This window comes from Nesoenas mayeri, assembly GCF_963082525.1.
Source record: "Nesoenas mayeri genome assembly, chromosome: 16".
Lineage (NCBI taxonomy): Eukaryota > Metazoa > Chordata > Aves > Columbiformes > Columbidae > Nesoenas > Nesoenas mayeri.
Genome location: NC_137562.1, coordinates 3,100,134 through 3,120,862, shown reverse-complemented (window position 1 = coordinate 3,120,862; position 20,729 = coordinate 3,100,134). Strand labels below are relative to the sequence as shown.

At 46.1% G+C, this 20,729-nt stretch overlaps 1 protein-coding gene across 2 annotated transcripts in view; it reads left to right on the top strand.

Moving 5' to 3' along the window:
• The window catches only part of UQCC1 (ubiquinol-cytochrome c reductase complex assembly factor 1), a 52,653-nt gene that overhangs the window by 13,577 nt on the left and 18,347 nt on the right, over positions 1 to 20,729 (top strand). For both annotated transcript variants that reach the window (XM_080354363.1, XM_080354362.1), the window contains 2 exons: positions 6,751 to 6,808; positions 13,087 to 13,195. In XM_080354363.1, coding sequence (XP_080210489.1) covers positions 6,751 to 6,808; positions 13,087 to 13,195 — 167 coding nt within the window. The remainder of the gene's footprint in view (positions 1 to 6,750; positions 6,809 to 13,086; positions 13,196 to 20,729) is intronic.

The window sequence follows — 20,729 nt, the reverse complement described above, 5'->3', positions numbered from 1 at the left end:
TGGAAAGGGGGAGTGTCAGGAGGATGGAGCCAGGCTCTGCTGGTGACAACCAGTGACAGGACAAGGGGCAATGGGTGCAAACTGGAACACAAGAGGTTCTGCTTAAATTTGAGAAGAAACTTGTTCCCGGTGAGGGTGGCAGAGCCTGGCCCAGGCTGCCCAGGGGGTTGTGGAGTCTCCTTCTGTGCAGACATTCCAACCCGCCTGGACACCTTCCTGTGTAACCTCATCTGGGTGTTCCTGCTCCATGGGGGGATTGCACTGGATGAGCTTTCCAGGTCCCTTCAACCCCTGACATTCTGGGATTCTGTGATATTTGGACTGCTGCCCGGGTGAGAGAACTTCGAATGAAAATTCATTAGATATATTTATGCCAATAACTATGACAGCAAGAAGGCTTGTCAGCGCCGAGCGGTGTGGTCGGCTGGGAGCTGCGGGTGCTGCCGTGTTCCCTTCAGCTTTGAAGGGGCTCAAGGGCAGACCCGGAGTCTGGGGCTGTGACGTTTTGCTCACTGCAGTGGAGAACAAGGTGGGACAGGTAAAACCCCGAATATCCTGGACTTGGGAGAATGTTGCCTTTTTATTAACAGAGCTGGGATAAAATAAGATTCCAGATCTCTCTCCCCTTTTTACTGTGGTCAGATGGTCTCTGTGTCCTACCCTGTCCCATGAGCAGTTGTGAGAAGGTCCAGGATAACTGGGATGCAGGTATGAGACCCATCCCTGTGCAGTGATGCACAGCTGTGTTTATGATATGGGATCAGTCAGATCACAGGTCCTACCTGGCTCTCTTCCTCATGGCTAGGGCAGGTTTGGCCAGAACTTAGAGACTTTCTACGTTTTACTGACTGTGACAGCATTAAAGCAGGACACATCTCTTGACTGGATAGAGACTGTGGCTAGCACAGAGACACAAATCCCTGCTCTAAGTACATGGGAATAATATTGGCTCGAATTGGGATGGCTTTTCCATGTTGCACACAGGTTTTTAGATATTAGCTTAAAAGTATTTTCCTGCTTTTATTAGTATCAAACCTGGCTGTTGAATGGACAAGACGTGGTTTCGAGACTTACTTAAGCTCCAATAATATTTTATTCTGATGTGAATTATTTCCTGTGTCAGTGTGATTTAGCTGGTAGTAAACCCGTTGCCTGGATCTGGCCTGTCAGCTGAATTCCTGAGCTACCAAACGCTTTCTTATGGCTCCACGACGCACCGCACAGGTTGGGGCTGCTGCTGCCGCCTCTTGAGGGACCAGCTGAAGGGACATCTTTGTGTGTTCATCCAGCGCTGAGCTTAGCAAGGGTGGGTTGGTACGTGGTGTTTGCTGCTGCAAGATTTTCCAATGGTTTTCGGAAGGTTTTCCAAAACTGTGATGTGGTTTCAGCGGTTGCAGGAGTGCGAGGACGCTCTGAGCAGCAGGATTCATCGTTAGTGATCAAAAAATTAGAACCTCATTTTTCCTGCGCGCACAGCTCTCCCCAGCTGCCTGCCCGCTCAGATAAGTTCTCTTCTGTTTGTCGTATTTGCCCCTCAAATAGAGGTTTTGCTGGTTTTAACTGGTGTTTCACTATCTCTGCTGAACAGGTTAGTTCTACAAAGATGGATAAATGTTACCCTAGATTAAAATGTAAAGGAATTTCAGGACATGTCTGTGAAAAAGATACCAGCACAGATTTTTAGGTTCAATACAGAGTAAAATTACATCAGTTTTGTTCTTGCTATTGTCTTACTATTTTAAGCACTTTAAAGGTATCAGGAACAGCCCGCAGCCTTGCCTTCAAGTGTCACCGTGTTCTCCACAATGTCCTGTTGTTCCCTTTTCGCTCTGTAGTACAAGTTGCAGCCAGTCCACCTCCAAACTTACACCAGGGAAACCTGGGTTTGCATTGACTCGAAACTTCTGTGAGGAACAAGGTAGCTTGTTTTGCCAAGATTGCCGGAGTGCGGGGTGTACCTGGTGGTGTTATAAGAACAGCTGTGGTGTTGCGGTCTATGCTTGTGGTTCCAAAGAAATCATTGCTTTATAAAGAGATGTGAGAAGTGTCTGTTACTTCTGTCTGCTTACAGCTGCAGCAGTTTGGGGGATTATCTCTGAAATTTAACAGGTGTGTGATCCATGCTTAAAAAGTAGCTCCCCTAAAACAGATTGTGTGGAGTGGGCAGGAACCTTTTAATTGATTTTGTGAATAAAGCAGCGTTGGGCTGTGGCTCCATGGGCAGCTGTGTCGAAGCGGTGGCCAGTGGGACAGGCTCAATTCTGCATCTCCCGCCTGTGGCCTGGACAGTTACCATGTCCTCTGCCGAGCTGTTCAGGTCACTGAAAGAAAAGGGGCCAGTTTTTTACTGATTTACTGTTTTAGTGAACTAAAGTGGCACATGGAAGGGTCTGATGGGCAGCAGCTGTGGTGTAACGTAGGTGGTGAGCAGTACACTGTGAGAGGGGAACATGGCATGAAGCAAGACATCCAACTTTTCAGTTCAATTCTTCATCAGAGGAGGTCAGGAGCTGTTTGTTTCTGTTCGGAATTGCTCCTTTTTCCACTAAAGATGGGCAGCCCTTAAGCCAGGACTGCAGCTCAGACCCAGAGGAGCAGCCTGGGGTACGAGCAGGAACCAGCAGCCTCTGACCCTTGGTTCTGTCCCATGGAGCTGCAGCGAGGACACGTGTGTGCGGGCTGCGCTGCTGCGGGTGCTGCACACCCGCCGATCCGCTGTGCCCTGGAGGAGCCCCAGGAGAGGTCCTGGTGCCGCATGGGACCCAGCCCAGGTCGGACTGAGCCAGAGCTGGCTGTATGTAGACCTGGGGTGTATTTATTTATCCTGTGCTTTACTTGCATGGGGGTGAGATATCCTGGTGAACTGCATCGCCTCAGCTCTGCTCTCTGGAGAGCTTATTAGCTTTTTCTCTGCCATTTGTAAGAGTTGTGAACCTACTGAGCTTGCCTCAGAAACCGTTCACCCACACGTGTGTAAAACCATTTGTGGTCTCATTAACGCTGTGTGATCGGAACCGGTTCTTACAGAGCCTCCTTCGGTGTTTCTGGAGGCGTTTTAGTGACGTGGTCACGTTGTGACTAACAACTGCGATGTGACCTTCTGGAACTTGGATTGGTATGTGCATTTTGTCAGGTAATTCTCTGACAGAGGTGACATAGAGTGTAAAGACTGGATAGTGTGGTGCTGAGGACTAGGACAGCAATAGCATTTCATGTCGTACCGGCTGTCTTGCCATCCCGACGTGTTGCTGCTGATACCCGGTGAAATTACCGTGACTTTGTGTTACACAGCGTGAGCCCTGGGATGTGCCTCTCTCTGTGCTGTGCCGCAGAACAGCAGTTCCCAAAATACGAACTGTGGATATGCAAGTCATGAGCCTGCTGTAGAATATAAAGGAGGTGTTTTAATTGAGACTCTCTCGTAGTATACTGCAGATAATTTTGTTATACCTGCCATTCTGTTCTCTCTGTTTTGTGATCAGCCATGGGCAAAACCTGGGGAACTCTGCCTCAGAGCCTACATCCTAAGTGTCCGTATTTTTCTGCTGATGTGGGAAGTGGAACTGGTTTAGGTCTTCAGCCGTTTCTCGTTTAAAGGTGAACAGACAAGTAGCAGAGGTAAGGGCCAGATTGCAGTGCCAGGCTTTCCGTGCACAGCACCTGCCGAGCAAAGTGCAGGAGGGAACCGCCTCTGAGGAGGGTGTTTCATGTGTAACCTTGCAAAAGAGCTTTTAGGATCAGGGAGGTGATCTGAGAGCCGAGCTGAAGTTTGGGTGATGAACACGGAGTGTTAGCTTGAATTCATCATGAACTGTTAGTGCTGGTGTTACTCCACTGTCATGCAGCTGCAGCAGTAAAGACCTGGTCTCACCAGAACAGCCTTTCAGGTGGCTCCTGGTGGGGCTACAAAGCAGCTAGAAAGGGCTGGAGTTTCCTGGCAGGACTCTGGATTCTTCTGTCTCCCGTAGCCCATGAGGAAGCCCTGGCTGTGCCTTTCATGCTCAGCGAACACTGATGTGGTGCCCCTGTTTTTTACAGGCTGTGGGGATTATTAGCCCATTGCATCCTTCCTAAAATTGGGGTAGTGGTAAAGATGAGCTGTCATGAAAGCAAGTCCACGTTCAAGTTTTACATCCCATACCTGATGAGTGCAAAATATGACTGGAGGAAGAGGTTATGTCCTCACAGTCCTGAGCATTCGTGTCTCTCATTATGCACGGACATGTGAACGGGATGTGTTCTACAGGCAGAATAGATTTATTCCACAGCTGATAATGATCACAGTAATTTCATAGGTAGCTTTACCATCAGACATTTTTTCTGTATCTAACTGTATTCTATGGGGAATAATTTTCTGTTTAATAATATGACGGTTTTTTCTCCCCAGTTAGTTTCCCAGAATAAGATATTCCAAACCTCCAAATTTTAGAATTGCTTTGTTTTTAAGAAGCTGATATCTGAGGACGAGCCTATTGCTTTAAATGAGCCATCTCTCCTTCAAATTCACGATACAGACAGTCCTAGCATAGAACTTAAAAAAATTATAAAAATAGAAGTGCAACACTTGGAAAGTTAGTGAAGAAATTCTTCCCTCCTGGGTACTGAATAGGCCTTTAAAACTTTCCATATTTCCAATAGTAGAGGTGTGAGCTTTGCTTTCCACTGCAGAGTGATTTCTGTCGTGGAAGACTGATGCGTGGTAACTTCTGCTTCAGAAACCTGCAACATCCCTTGAACCAAGTGTTTTACTCTACATCTTGCCTGTGGAACCTTCATTTAATGACACGGTTTGATTAACGCAAGCGTTGCGTACTGTTGCCCTGGCTGGAGATGCTTGGGCATGTCAGAGTAGTCATTTCTAGGCACATGAACTATTTTAATAGGAATGAGAGAGCCAAAAGGGTGAGAAGGTGGGGGAAACTTGTGTTCCATCTCCAAACATAGACTGTTAGTGTCTTTATACTGCTTTAGAGGTGGCACAGGTGATATACAGGCAGTGATGCTGAAGCTCCCGGGCACTGGTGGAGGGAGGAATATTGGTGATTGCCTTGGTTCTTGTGGTGGTTGCCCGACCAAAGTTGGCGTGTAAAAAGAAAGAGGCTGTGAAAAGTGTTGCTTCATGATCCAGGTGAATCTCCTTGGTAGCACTTGGGAGCCAAGAAGTGTAGGAGTTGAGAAGGAATAAATTCAGGACAGAAGAGATGAGGTTGAGTTCCTTGGGACACACAGACTGGAGAGTCCATTTCTGAATAATCCCTGGCCTTCTTGCAGTGGGTTTGAATGGCCTGAAGGACAAGGCCAAGGTGATGGTGTCAGATCCTTCTCATAAGGTCCCCTCTTAAAAACTCCCTCAGGAAACAGATGGAGAGGTGACTTTCTAGGAGGAAGGTTTGAGAGGAACTGGAGGATTTGGCGTGCACATAACCCATAGGTCCCTGCTTTTGAAGCTGATCTCCAGCCTCACATCCGAATATCACAGGCAGGTCCATAGTGTGAACCTGGATACAGACAAACCATCTCTGGGAAGCCCAGGGGCTGTCAGGTGCATTAGGGCTGGAGGTGGGGAACGCCGAGGATGCTGCAGGTTGTCCGGCTGGGGGAGAAACCAGAGCCCAGAGCAGCAGAGTTTTCTGTCCTGGCAGGAGGCACCAGAACCTTGAGGGCAGAGTGTAGGGCGAGTGTAGAGTCTTACAAATGGACAGGAACAATCCCAGGTTCCAGTGTAAGCTGAGGAATGACATGTTGGAGAGCAGTGTAGGGGAAAGGGACCTGGGGGTCCTGGAGACAGCAGGGTGACCATGAGCCAGCACTGGGCCCTTGTGGCCAGGAAGCCAATGGTACCTGGGGTGGGTTAGAAGGGGGTGGTCAGTAGGTCAGAGAGGTTCTCCTGCCCCTCTGCTCTGCCCTGGGGAGACCACACCTGGAATCTTGTGTCCAGTTGTGGCCCCTCAGTTCCAGCAGGACAGGGAACTGCTGCAGAGAGTCCAGCGCAGCCACCAAGATGCTGCAGGGAGTGGAGCATCTCCCGTGTGAGGAAAGGCTGAGGGAGCTGGGGCTCTGGAGCTGGACAAGAGGACACTGAGGGGGGACTCATTCCTGGAGATCAATATGGAAAGAGAGAGTGTCAGGAGGATGGAGCCAGGCTCTGCTGGTGACAACCAGTGACAGGACAAGAGGTAGTGGGTACAAACTGCAACATAGGAGTTTCTACTTAAAGATGAGAAGAAACTTGTTCCTGGTGAGGGTGGCAGAGCCTGGCCCAGGCTGCCCAGGGGGGTTGTGGAGTCTCCTTCTGTGCAGACATTCCAACCCGCCTGGACACCTTCCTGTGTAACCTCATCTGGGTGTTCCTGCTCCATGGGGGGATTGCACTGGATGAGCTTTCCAGGTCCCTTCAACCCCTGACATTGTGGGATTCCGTGTGTGTGAAGGGAGCAAAGCATCTGTTGATGCTTCCCTGGTATTCTCTGCTGCTTTGGGACTTCTGAACTAGAAGCCACATGCTTCTCTAATTCTCCGCTTTGTAAGTGTTTCAGAATCTACAGTGTCCTGTGACTGCATGTTCTAGAGCTTAAACATGGGTGTGACAGTAAATGCTCTTTGCTTCTGATATGTGTGTTCTGTTTAGGGCCAGAAATTGAGTTATTAAAACGTAGATTTTGGTGTAGTGCATTTCTGCTAGGCGCAAAATGTGATGAAATCCGTATTAATATTTAGTTTTGTTTTTGTGTTTTTCCCCTTCCCATCAAGGGTGTCAAATGCCTGATACTTTGAATTCGTGGTTTCTAGTAGCCCAGCTTCACGTCTGGTAAGTGAAAAGTTAAATAGTTCAATAACTGTTTTCAGGAAACAGTGCTATGTGTCTCAATGTGAGAAAAAGTAGGCTCCATGCTTATTGATAATAGTGCTTATACTGATTTTACTAATTTCTGGATTTTAACAGTTTTCTACTAAGGAACAAAAAGCCCCTTAGAGAAGCCAACGTCTTCTACATCTCTGAATTCCTCAGTAGCGGAATGATGTTTCCCATGGGTTTTCTAAAAGCCTCGCTCAGCCTATGTGGAAAAATCTTACCTGGGTGTTTTAGGAAAAGTTGAAATTTATGTAGAAGTGGTTTAAATTGGGAGAATTTGTGGTGACTGAAGTCGCTGCTCATCAGAAGCATTTAACAAATTATAGCATTGGCATTTATTCTTGCACCTCTAAAAGGTACGTGCAGGTCGGTGAATGCCAACTTGGCTACATGTAAAAATATTTAACACCTTACGCATTAAGTTTTCCCTTTTTTTTTTCATTTGTGAAAATAGTAGCCAAAAAAATCAGGTTTTCATCTGGCATGGCATACTTGTAAAGGTCAGGGGGATCACAAGGGAGTACAGGCGTTTTTGTGAAGTGCCAGATCTGTCAGGAAACCGAAGCCCATAGACGTACGCTCAGGTATCCAGAGCCTGAAAGGAAGTTTGTACCGCAATAGCTGCACTTAAGCATAGGCCCCTTATTTCCCTGCCTCCTTTTTTTCCCCTTCCCTCCTTTTAATTTCCTGTCTCGTCAGTGCATTGAAAGATGGGGCAGCTCGTTTCACAAAAGAATGAATAAATTAGCAGAACCATTGAAATTATAATCACTTAATGAAATCGGTGGAATCAAGTAGGGAAGACCCTGGAGATTTGCAGTTTATTTATGTCTTACTGTTCCCTGTGGGAAAAAAGGCTTTAAAAAGTCAGTTGATAAGCTAATAATTCATATTGGTATTTGGAAAACTACTGCAAGAGATGTTGCAAAAAGAAGTGTAAATATCTAGGGAAAAACAGGAGTAATAGAAGTCTGCAAAAAACACAGCTTTTGTCACATCATCTTGGCTTGTGTACCCTGTGATATACAGCATCAAATTCAAGAGACATCATCTTTCATGACAGGCATAAAATTAAACAAGGGGACTGTGATAGAGATGAAACTACTATGGGATAGACACAAAAATCCTGAGATCAAAGCTCCGTTGGAGAAGGTCAAGAGTTGCCACACTTTAAGCTGGGGATGTTAAGGAGACATTTAATGAGGGAAATTGAAGGAGTCTCATGCTTAGGATATGAGGGACAGTTGACAGGGATGTCCCACGCAAGCGGGAAGGAACCAAATCCCTCTGCTTCATACGACAGCAATGAAAATCCGAGTGCGGAGGTTAATTCTGCAGGGTGCCTGTGCCTGGCCGCTCCGCGTTCCGGCGCGCTGCCCTCAGGAGTGCTGTTGTTCTGGCCCACAAGTGGAAGGTGCAGGTGGATGTTGTGGGAGGCAGAGGCGCCATTGCCAGGGCCGGGCGGTGCTGCAGGCTTCGCTTGGGATCAGCTCGGTGACCAGGGGTGTGCACATACGCAGGCAGGCCGCAGGAAGAGCCAGAGCCACAAATGCATTGCAAAGAGCAAGTTTATTTTAGTTCCCTCTGTACCGGGGGATCTCCGAAGTCGCACCTGAGCTCCCAGGCAGAGGTGACACCAGCGGGGACGCAGGCGCTGGTCAGTTCAGCCCTGGTAGGAGATCACCAGGCCTGCTGAGCTCGCCTGTATTTCAAGGCTTCAGGCAGGCGCAGCCTCTCGCTCTTTCTCACAACAAAGCAGGGACCTCAGACACAGTGATAAGTTGTCTGGAGTTCCTCACAGGCCTGTGTTATCTAACACTGAGGTTCTGCTCATCAAGCACACAAGGTCAGCAAAACAATTAGTGTGATGTATGTGCTTTTTCTACAGACAGCTGCAAGTCACTTGGGCGTATTTACCTTTAACCAACCTCCTCGCCAATCTTTCGCTATACTCCCATACACCAGGATTTTGCCATGGCATCATTTTGCTTTCCCAGTCAGCTTTATTTCTGTGTTCTCTGGTTCTCTTTCTTTAATCAGTTTGACCTCAGTGAAGTGGGAGCAGAACACGGTTGGCTCTGGCGAGGCCAAGGACACCCTGCCACGCTCTGAAGGCTCGTGTATCTCTGTCTTTCCTGCTGGACCTTTTACCTCAGAGGCTGGAAACCCTCCTGAGCTGGTGGCCAACGACCTGACCATGTAGATTCTGATGACCAGCTGTTAAACCATTCCTGTTTCCCCTTGCAGTGTGGTCTAGATCACATTCTGCTGTACCTCCTTCTCCCCAGTTCTTCAGAGTTTTAGATTCAGCTCATGTAGAGTGTCTTCTGGAGCTGAAAAGATGAGAATTTTTCCTAGTTTGGTTAAGCCCACCTCTGTCTTGCTGTTGCCATTGCCCATTCTGTTCTAGTCAGCTGTGTTTCTGGGCTTTTTGCATCCCGCTTTTTATAGACTTCAGGTGCTTGTGGAAGCGTATGTTCTGTTACAGATTCTGATGGGTCCTCGGAATCTCTGGCTCTTATCTCTTCTTGTCTATTCATAGAGTTTTCCTATTTACCTTCAGTCAGAAAGGAGGGAAATTCGGGGGCTCATGTTTAGCCTCTGCTTTTCCCAATTTCTTTCAAGACAATGTTCCTTTTGAGATGCTCCAGTGCTAAAATTATACTTTAGAAAAGCGACCCATTCTTTCCTGAACGTCTTGTCTTTATAGGCCATTTTTGTTACTTCACACCTTTGATATCAGGAGGACTGTTTCTTTGCGTTTAGAAGTCCAGACCTTTTAGAAAATCTCAAGCAGTTCACCTCCACCACTGGGTTTGCTGTTTCCCATCCGGTGGCAATCTCCGTGGGGTATTGACCATGGCCAGAGCTGTTACCAACCTGCCGAAGAGATGAATTTGGTGACAGTGGTGACACACTAAGAAATGTCTCAGTGCAGGATGTATCACGTAGATACCTAGAGCTTCCTTCATATTTCCATCACACCAAATGTGGTGACATCTCTAAGGAATTTAGGATCAAAGCAGAGTGGTGCTATGATTCTTGTTCTGAAAGACTCAAAGACCTGTTGTAAGACTTCACCTGAGCATTGTTTTTCATAAGGAAATTTGCACTTGAGAAAGCGTTTATCAGTCTGAGAGAGTTCAAGAGCCACCAAGTATGTAGAAAACAGTTCCTGCAGGAAAAGGTGTCTCAGATTTGCATGGAGGAGACTGAGGATACCATATCGATTGGAAATGTGCTGCTTCAGAGGAAAGAGAATAAACTATTTCTAGGTAGAGAGGACAGGGAGAAAGGGATTTCAGTTACATCAGAGGAGTCTTGCCTGAGAGAGGTTTTAAGAACAAGTTTATCTGGAGTGTCTTAGGCATTTAGCTGATCCTGGCTTAACATTTGGGGAACGGCCACGCTCGCTTTGGTGAGGTCTGCCCAGCAAAGACCTGGACATGGCTATAAGCACAATAGCTGGTGAACTTGCTAGGCTGGGCCACAGGATAATGTGTAATCCTAACTAGGAAGAGTTCAGAGTTCTGGTTGTTGCCAGTATTCATAGAAGTGTATGGCACAACGTACAGCTGAAGGCAAAGTCGATTCAGGAGCTTCCTCCTCCTGCCCCCCGGGTTGCTGGTCATTTGTGAATGGGTTAAATGGAATAAAGCCTTCCAAAATTGCTGTTGGTACTTGTGTTGTTAAGGCAGAGTAATTTCTCTGAACAAGTATAACATTGCCCCAGAAACAGTTGCCCTGGAGCAACCAAGGAAGCAGGAGTGAGTGTCCAGGAGCCCAATGGGGAGCTCAGGGGGGGCTTTGGATGTGTAAAGCAGCGTGACAGTAGGTGGCACTGGGGCCACCGCACAGCCAGACAGGCCAGTGGCCACTGCTGCTCCTGGGCTTGGCACTACGGGAGTTACTGACACAGCAATTGCGGTGGAGGGTGTTGTGGGGAACTGCGACATCTCGCCTAACACGGTTGAGTTACAGGTGCTCCTGCATTTCAGGCATCCTTTCATATAATTTTCTTTTAATATAATCTCCCTGCATAACTTAAATACAGCACAAATTATCCAACCCAGCCAGCTTTCTAAAGATAGTCTGGAATAATTTTGCTTTCATGGTTTGATGAAGATGAGTCAGTATTTGACTAAACTACAGAACAGATTCTGTAGGGAGCTCTAACGTGTTTCACACTGTGTTGATCTGCTTAGAAGGTTTATAGTCTTTAAAGAGCCTGTGTCTTTCAAACCTCAGATGGCAGGTGTAGTAACAAACTACCAAATTCTCAAATAAACTGCCAAATTCCATGATCTCAGCCGTGGTGCAGCAGAGCAGCCCCGTGACAGCGCCGGGCGGCCCAACAGAGCTGCCTTTGGGCTTGGCGGGCAGCAGGTTGGACTCAGGACACCCTCATGTCCTGCTCCTCAGTGCCCCGTTGTTTCTGCTGCTGTGTGCGCTGCCCGCTCCCGTTCCCCGCCCCAGGCTGGATGGGGCCCAGGAGTGATGCTCAGGACGAGATTTTTGTGCCAAGCCACTTTTTTTTTTCGCCTCACCAAGCTTGTGTATTCAGCAAGAGAAGTATAAAAATGCTTTTCTTAGGCACAATTAGCCTTTCAAACTGAGTCTTTTTCTTTTTAACTTGTTAAGAGTGGATAAAAATTTGGGGTACAGTAACTCTTCCTGATTAACTTTTTCATACCGCTCAATTATGTAAATGCACAAGAGGAACAAAGGTTTTGAAAGCGGTGCAGGCAAGTTTTAGGTTCTTTATGCGTTTGTTCTGTGGAAGAACAGGTAGCTGGGCAGCTCTCTGGGTTCTAGACCACTGTTTTAGCAGAAAGCTTTGTCATCCTTCTGTGAGCAAGATGAGGATTCATTTGTTAATGCTCTCTTAATTGCATTTGTTTGCTGGGACAGCAGTGCTGTGGGACAGATACTGAGCTGTCACTGCCACAATGTGACCCTTGGGAGTCCTTGCACAGCTGTTTCCTGAGGCAGAAATTGTCACGGTCTTCCCAACGTTCCCGTCCCTGGCTGCTGCCCTCACCCTTCTCCACACACCTTCCTTTGCAGGTTGGAAGATGTTTCCTTTGGCGATCAGCAGACAGGATAGAATCCATCATAAAGACTGGCAGCTGTCCTTCTACAGCTCAGCTCAAGTGTTTATGATTTGTAGCTTACCAAATACTTTTAATACCTATAGGGAGGCACAGATCTCATGTCCACTGAAGAAATGAGCAGCCAAAAAACCCACAAAATCATCATTTTACTCTTGTTGCACATTCACTTTTGTTGTTAGTATGTGAGTGCTTCCAAGTGGCCTCCAACAGCTCCGCTCTGTTGCTTTTCCATCAGCTGTGAGAAGAGTTTGCAGTGAGCAGTTTCCCACCTGGAATGTGTCTCTTGTGCAAAGCGGGTTCTGAGCATCAGCCCATCGCAGGAGCTGGGTCAGTCCCGCTCAGGCACTGTGAGCGTAACACAGAGCAGGGCAGCGGGGCCGGTGACAGGGCTGCTTGCTCAGTGAGGGATTAGCCTGTATTTCAGTCTTGTGAAAGAGGCAAAATACATTTTTCAATGATTTATTTTTTAGACAGAACAGCAGCAATGAAGTTCGAGGGGCTTTAATGCTTAAAAAAAAAAGTAAACCAACTCAACCTGGTATTCTCATTAAGATCCCACAATGCACCTACGAAATTGGAAATTCTTCTAGCATGTACTGCTTGTGGGGGTTTTGCCAAGTGGTTGGACACGTATCCGAAGACCCCCATAGTTGAAATAATTTAGGACGTTGCTAATGTGAGTTTGGGTGAAGTCCGTAACTTGCTTAAGCTCTCGCAGCTTGGCTGGTCTGGACTCTCACAGCACTTCAGCGTTGCGGCTGCATCCCAGCTGGCTTGTGGCTGGGGTTAGACAGGGCATGGGCTCCAAAGGGTGGTACCTTCCTAACGCTGAGGAGTTCAGCTGTTGAAGTAGATTGCAGTACTGTCAGCCAGAATGAGTCCACTGTCACTCTTCTGTAGCTGGATTGGCCCAAATCCAGCAGATGCAGTTCTTCAGTGCAGAAGTTTATTTAAAAGTGAGAGTTTATTTAAAATTTTAAAAAATCTTTGTATGTGATGTTTTCCCTGATCACAAAAGCACATACTGAAAGGAGAATCGTGAGCCGAAATGTATTTAATTTACTTCTTATGTTTGAAGAGAAACTAGAAGCTATGAATTTGGTGTTTATGTTCTTGCAGGATGTGTCTGGTTCGAATGAAGCAGGAGGGTCGCACAGGAAAATACATGTGTCGCTATATCGTTCACTGCATGTGGGAGGATGTGGAGCAGCGCGGGAAGGTGATGGGGGTAAGTCACCTGTGATGTTGGTCACCTTGATGATTCACATCTGTAAAGTGATAAAAGGACTGACGTGTTAGAAGAATGCACAAAAATGAGCTTGCAGCTGCACGTTTCCTTCTGTATTAGCTGAAGCTGATGTATGTAGCCCTCACTCCTGACCCCTCATTCCTGAGCCTGTTGTATTCAGCCACTGACCTTGTTTCTGAAACTGCACCGTGGCCTGGATGAAGACATTGATTTGTCTGACAGTAATTAATTTTCTCTCTGGTGTGCCATGTGATTGCAGAAGTGGATGCTGCTCGTGGACAGGAATAAGCAGCTGGGGTAGGGAGAAGCGTGACTGGTGCTAAATGTATAACCGTGACTTAGGTAATTCCTGCAGAGCTTTGAGTTTTCTCTGTATCTAGGATGGTGGGTAAAAGGAAAGGGACAAGGTTTTAATGTTAAGTACCTGTACATGGCTATAACTAGTCATTAGTTTATTTTTAATATTGGTTTCTTAGTATGCCTAGTCCCTATCACAAAAGGAACATTGTAAGGAGAGAGTAGCTCCAAGGAAAGTTCATTGGCAAGGTTGAAGGAAGAACAAGGTTGGATCTTTCTGGCTTGTGCTGAGGAGGTTATGCTGGTTCACTGTAATGGGCATTTCTCTCCTCAAAGCCTCTGAGTGCGTTTGTCCAGCCCTGCGTTTGATGGGCTCCAGGGAAGGCCGTGCAGAAGCAGTGGAGCAGGAGATGAATTTCATAACCCCAGTGTCACAGTGGTGACAGGAGACCTGACACAGGTGAGGGTGTCCACGTTCAGGGCATTTCTAGTGGGAGAACAGAGCTGGGAATGGCCTCCTGTGCTGCGGAGAAAGAAAAGAATTGCGCCATGATTAAACAGGTGTTTGTCTGTGATTAAAATAAATTAGACTGATAAAGAAGTGACAGCTTTTGTACAGCGATAATGTCATAGTGTCAGGTCTTCATTGTCAGCCACATCCCCAAGGGAGAGGCTGCTGGGCTATTGCCGTTGGTGACAGACGGGAGTGAACCAGCGCGGTAGGGTTTGCTATGTGATCACATTAGGAGTTCAAGAAGTTTCTCTCTGATCTTTTATTTTTCATGTGGTTTTGGAAAGTGTTGATTCTGCTGCAACTTCAGTTTTTCTGTCAGCAATGGCTTTTTTTTTTTCCTTAGTTATTAGGAATTATGTAACTTCCCTCTGTTCTAGCTTACTTTTAAAGAAAAGTCATCCTCTTCATCTTCTTTTGGATTAAATCTAAATTCGGGCATCATAGGATTTCTTGCTACAATAAAAGGCTTACATAAATTCCAATATGGGAATCTCCACGTCCCTGGTTAGATGCCACAGGCAGCGTGAACGAGCCTGGGCAAATCAGGTGATAGTACCAAAGACTAAATGAAACAGCTGATGCGTTTTTGTCCTGCAGTCAGTGCAGGGAAGCACCGCTGGCTGTTTGCTCTCTGTACGAGCAGGTAGAGCTGAGAAGTGAAGCACGGTCTAAGTTAGACCTGTATTGAGATTTTTCTCAGTAGACATGAAGGCTAAAAGAAGCCAGTGCTTACAGGCAGTTCAAGGAAGCACAGGGTTTCCATTTCTGCAAATTAAATTATCCTGTTGCACCTCAAAGTTCCCCAAAGTCTAGAAAAACACACTAGTGTCCTTGTTCTCATCCAATCTGGGGCCTCCAGTGTTAATTCTTGCATGTTATAATGGTGTGGTTGCCGTGTGGTGCAACTGTGAGGACATCTTAAGTTGTTTGAATGCCATTAATTCTCTGCCTTGGCAAGTTAGGCATCTTTTCAGTTTATCCTTGACTTTAGATTTTACAATCTTTGTTGGTAATAACGATCATGCAATGTAATAATGAGCATGCTTAGTTTGCAATAATATAATTCCTGTAATATCCTTTTGACTGTAACCTAGTGTTAGTGTAGCTTTTATGTGGCAATAGCTGATGCTTAAACGAAGTATGTACACGTTAAAGGGCTTGATCTCCAAACCAGTTACATCTGTGTGGATATTTAATGCAGTTTAGCTGCATTGAGACCCCCTGATTTTAATGAGACTCTTGTGGGAGGACGTGAACTGGAGGTAGCAGCTCAGCAGAGGCGCTGGGGATGCGGAAGGAAGCGCAGGGAACTCCCCTGCATTGTAAACCTGGGCATCAGGACTGTTCTTTTCCCCCCGAGGTGTTTGGAAGGCGTAGGGCTTTCCTAGTATTTTACAGACTTTTATTTTCTCTTTCATCTTTTAGTTATTCCTAATATTCCAGTCATTATTTTGTCAAGGTGAAAGAATTTTTTAGTCTCTTCTGGTAGTATTTATCGTGCATTAGATGAAAATAATGTATGCCTTGCTGTTTGAAGAGGTTAGCTGTTCCATTGCTCCTTACTGTTGCTTTATTGTCCTTCCCCTTTGCTGGTTATCCCGGTGTAACCAGCGCTCCGCCATGCTCCCGTTCCTCCCGTGCTTTCCTGCCCCTCGCGTGGGGAACCCAGCTGGACCCCTCACCTCTCAGCTTTAGCAATCGCCTGGAGTTAAGTGATGGGTAAAGGGCGGTTAGCACAGCTGTTAGGTTCTGCTTATTAATCTTGATGTATTTATCCCCAATGGTTCTTTTAAAATGAAGCCGAGGTAACGACAGAGGGTTTGTGAGCTCATTGACGAATAACGTGTGACAGCTATTTATTTTCAAGTAATTTAGTCCTGCTGTTCTACCTGTTCTATATTCTACCTCCAAAGGAAGGTAGTTAAGTATATCAAGATAAGAATAGTGGATAAAAAGAAGATGACATTAATGTTCATCCTCCGTTGATGCCTTCAAATTTCAGAATCTGAGCCTTTCTCAGAATGAAAAGAAACTTTACTGAATACATTTAGGGCACTAAGTTATCATCTGCATAGCTCCTGGAGGGCAGGAATTGCCATTCCCTGCTTTTTCTGTCATGCAGGGTATCAAAGGTCGGTATTTCATTCCGATGGGGACATTCCTGGATTGTGGTATAAGTGACAGAGCACCTGTGTGAAATTGGATGCGATTAGTTTAACTTGTTGACAGACAAAGCTGCAATTCTTCATCTCGTTTCCATATCTAGCAGCAATTCCAACGCTTGATGCAGGAGATGGATGCTATACTCCTGAATTGATATTGATGGTTTATTAAAATATGCCATCTGCTCTCAAATACACAAGTTCATTGGAGCCGAAAGTGATAGAATGTAAGGCATTTTAACTGCTAATTTACATCAGCTCCAGCTCCAAATGGAGTTTGTATTATTTCAAAACCTGGTTGTTAAAATTGCTGAAATCTAAATCTCAGCTACAAAGTTGTGGGACCTGTTAGCCTGAGCTCCTTCAGCACTCCTGGACGGCGGCGAGAGTCAGAAACCCAAACTTGACACAGCTGTGAAAACACAGGGAGAGCCTGTGGCCTCAGCAAATTCTACTAGTGCAGGCATATTTCAGATATAAATTTTACTCCGCTGTCCCTAGGACTAATGAACTCCGTTTCTTTTGGTGGGTTTGCAGCCAGGTGTGTCCAGCTCTGTGGCTAACCAGTGCTCTTTACTTAATTTTTCCACTAGTGACATTTCTATCAAACTTTAAAAACAAACAGAAAAATTGGCTTGATGCAATGACTCCAAGTGTTAATAGTAACATTAGGCCGGGTAAAAGGCTTCCTTTGGCTCCTGCTTTGCCAGAGATCTCCACCTCGCGGCTGCAGGGAACACGTTTATACGATGCAAACTGGCAGCCGCCTCATCGGGTTGTAAGGGGAGTTGAGTCAGGACCAGAAATTGCTGCTATTTGTCTTCTTAACAGAGTTCTGTAGTGCCCTGAGCATTAACCTTTCTGGCCTGAGCATTGTGTGTTAGTCACTGTGCGTGTAGCAAAGCAGTTGGTATAAGGTTATGTGTGTTTGAATACCTATAGGTGTAGAGTTGATCAGAAAGACTTAGAGATGCTGGAGTTCCCTGGAATGGGGTTTCAGCTCATAATCAGGCAGGAGATCCGAGGTCAGAAAAAAGAAGCCAGACCCCAAAAAACCAACACCCCTTCCCACCTCTTCCTTCCAGAAGCCAACACTAACGCTTCTGGGTGCAAATCACAGCCTGTCCTGGAAAGGTACATGAGGCTTTATCCAAATACTTGTAAATTGCCGTAGGTGCTTTTGAGCAGTGTTAGTCTGGAGTGTTGAGCTGGCATTCTGCTTCTGAAGTTAGTAAGGTTTTTTGGGTGCAAAATAACAATTTTATAACCACATGTATTCTAAAAGCTGCGAAAGAGATAAGAGTAGGAGGGGCTGTCAAGCCCAGCATGCCAAACCTGGTTTAATTTATCTTAATCTCACTTTCCTGTTTTCCCACCAGACCACTTAGACCCCTGCCCCCTTTTTTTCCAGGAACACATCTACGTGTCTTTTGAATTGGTTTATTGGCTCTGCTGTGCACAGCACAATACAGCCTTTGTTACACGTTCAGCTAGAGCCGTTCCTGCCCAGTGACCCATAATTTGCTCTCGGTTACACTCGTGTACATCTGAGGCGGCGCCATCAGAACCAATAACGGGGTGCACGTCAGTGGGACGTGCTCTGTGAACTTGAACACCGTTTTCACTCTTTTCACAATTAGATGACTTCAGATGATTAAAAATGCTGGTTTACCTTATACAAAACTTCCTAAACATGGTACAATTCAGTTTGTTATTCTTACTGTGGAGAACAAAAAGTCTGATGCTTATTAAGACTCAGAAATCGTGGTCAGAGTGAGATGAGTAAGATTCTGGAATGGCTTTGGAAGGGTGTAAAAATGATAGAATTTTGAAACAGAGCCTGATCTCTGTAGGAATCGCGCTGTCGCCGTTGATTCCTCTGCTGGCTCGAATATCAGGGGTGGTTTCCAGCCTGTCCCCAAAATCTGACGGGAGGTCCTGGGGTCACGTTGGGATGCGCAGAACAAACCAAGCCCATTATCCCGGAGAAGGGGCAGAGAGGGGGGGGCGTTCAGAGCCAAACAGTGCGGAGAGGGGAGGGAATGGATTGGGATGTGAGATAGAAGATAGTGCTTGGTATGGTTGAAAAAGACTTCTAAAAGCCTATAAAACTAAAGAGGAGAAGTTTTACTTTCAAATGGTCTATGTATATTTTGAAATGTGTAACTTTACTTGGATGTTTTAAGGAGAAAAGTGAAAAATGTTATGAATTTTTAATGACTATTTAGAAAACATAAGATATAAAATCTTACCAGTTTCTGTTGTTCCCTTTAATAAAAACCAAACCCCAAAACAACAAAAAAACAAACAACAAAAAAACCCCACAACAAACCAAAAAAACCCCAAACCAAATCAAACAACACAAACCATGAAAAACTGAAACCACTTGCCAAATTAGTGAGATACAAAAGTGCTGTGTGTGGTTTTTGTGCTTTCTTTGCTTAATAGGTCACTAGGAATTGTATGGTATGTTTTAGCTGAACTTAGTGTCATCAAAGAAATAGTTCATCAGTCCTTGATTGTTTCTCAAAGAGCTCAAAAGTTTACGACAATATTCCAGTGTTTTGTCATTTTGTAAAAGAATAATAGTGTTAGGTACCGCTTCCCAAGTAAATTCACTAAATTTGATTCTGGGGATCTTCTTAACCTAAATATGCAGGAAAATGCATGTGTATGGAATGTTACCTTGCTGAGGTCTGGAACAAACAGGATGCACAGCAAGGCAAATGTAGCTTTACCAGCCTATGGAGTTTTAAAATAAGTGTCTCTTTCTCACATTGTTTTTAGTGTAGTTGTTGTAGAACCAACGCCCGTGAAACTAACACAACGGGCTGTCTGAAACACAGGCACGTTGGAGGCACACCGAGGATCCCTGGTGTTGAAATCAAGGTATAATATATGCTTGGGTTCTTTTCTGGCCTGCCCCAATTTTTCTGGCGTAAAAGAAAAATCAATTTAAACTTCCCAGATGCGTTGGATCCTGTTACTGTAAGGTAGTGTCGTTGGCCTGCAAGAAGCAAAGCTGGAAGCACCTTTTCCAGAAATACCTTTCTCGTTATTCCCCACATTCTGCACCAGTGAGACCCGCATGCCACGTGCCAGAATGGGTTTCCCCATGCCGTGCTTGTGGGTGTTAAGTGCTGCCCCGTGTTCCTCGGGCTCTCCAGAACACAGTGGAGTTGCCACAATTCAAACGTTGCACCATGAAGTGATTGCTCACCGCAGCTGCGTCACTTTGACTTCGGCAGCGTGGCGACGAGGTGGAAGCAGAGCGGGGATCCCGATGGATCCTGCCCCGGCTCCAGGCTGCGCACAGCAGTGGCGCTGCCCCGGCTCCTGCCAGCGCTCCGTGTGTGTGTGCACAAACCAGGCACGTCACAAGAAGAGCCAGAGCCACGAGTGCATTGCAAAGAGCAAGTTTATTTTAGTTCCCTGTACCGGGGGATCTCCGAAGTCGCACCTGAGCTCCCAGGCAGAGGTGACACCAGCGGGGACGCAGGCGCTGGTCAGTTCAGCCCTGGTAGGAGATCACCAGGCCTGCTGAGCTCGCCTGTATTTCAAGGCTTCAGGCAGGCGCAGCCTCTCGCTCTTTCTCACAACAAAGCAGGGACCTCAGACACAGTGATAAGTTGTCTGGAGTTCCTCACAGGCCTGTGTTATCTAACACTGAGGTTCTGCTCATCAAGCACACAAGCTCAGTAAAACAATTAGTGTGATGTATGTGCTTTTTCTACACACAGCTACAAGTCACTTGGGCATATTTACATTTAACCAACCTCCTCACCAATCGTCCACTGTATTCCCATACAGTGTGTCACTCACCATCTCGTTTATGATTTGCCCATGGTCAGTGCAGGGTTAAGTAACGTTACACCACGTGTTTTGGACATGTACATTATCAGCTTCCTATGCTTTTGAACTTTTCTCCATAATTCCTCAGCTGAGATCAACGGGTCTGCTTGGCTGAACCTTTGGGACTCTTGAGACCAAGGTGACTCGTGTTGTGGTTGTCATTATTTTTTAACAACTCTACGCTGCTGCAGTGAAGACGTGAATGCACTTTAAAGCTCCTTCATAAATACAGAAAAATACTGGGACCAATGTCTTTTCGAAATCTGAGTAGTCAAACAAATCACTGAGAGGATCTATATTGTTCCCCATACATTTTAAACATATTGCTGCTTGTGCTTTTTGCTCCTCGTAGAATGTCACTGATATCTTCTGCTTCCTCTTCAGGAATGAATAACTTAATTTTTCCTTATGTTTTTGGTGCCGGCCTGTCTTGAAAGACGGTACCATAAGCAGCAGTGCAGGTTCTGGTGTGGCGCAGGGTTCAGAGGATGCTCCTGCCCATCCCTTACACAGCGTCTCTGGGTGTCCTGGGCTTTGGCTGAAGCAGCGTGTCCCTGGCTTGGGTCTCTTCTGGGTGCCACAGGATAACAGGAGATAAAGCTACTGGAGAGTGCACAGAAGAGGCCATGAAGTTAGTGAAGGGTTTGGGGTGAAGCCGTATGAGGAGCAGCTGGAGTCCCTGGGTTTG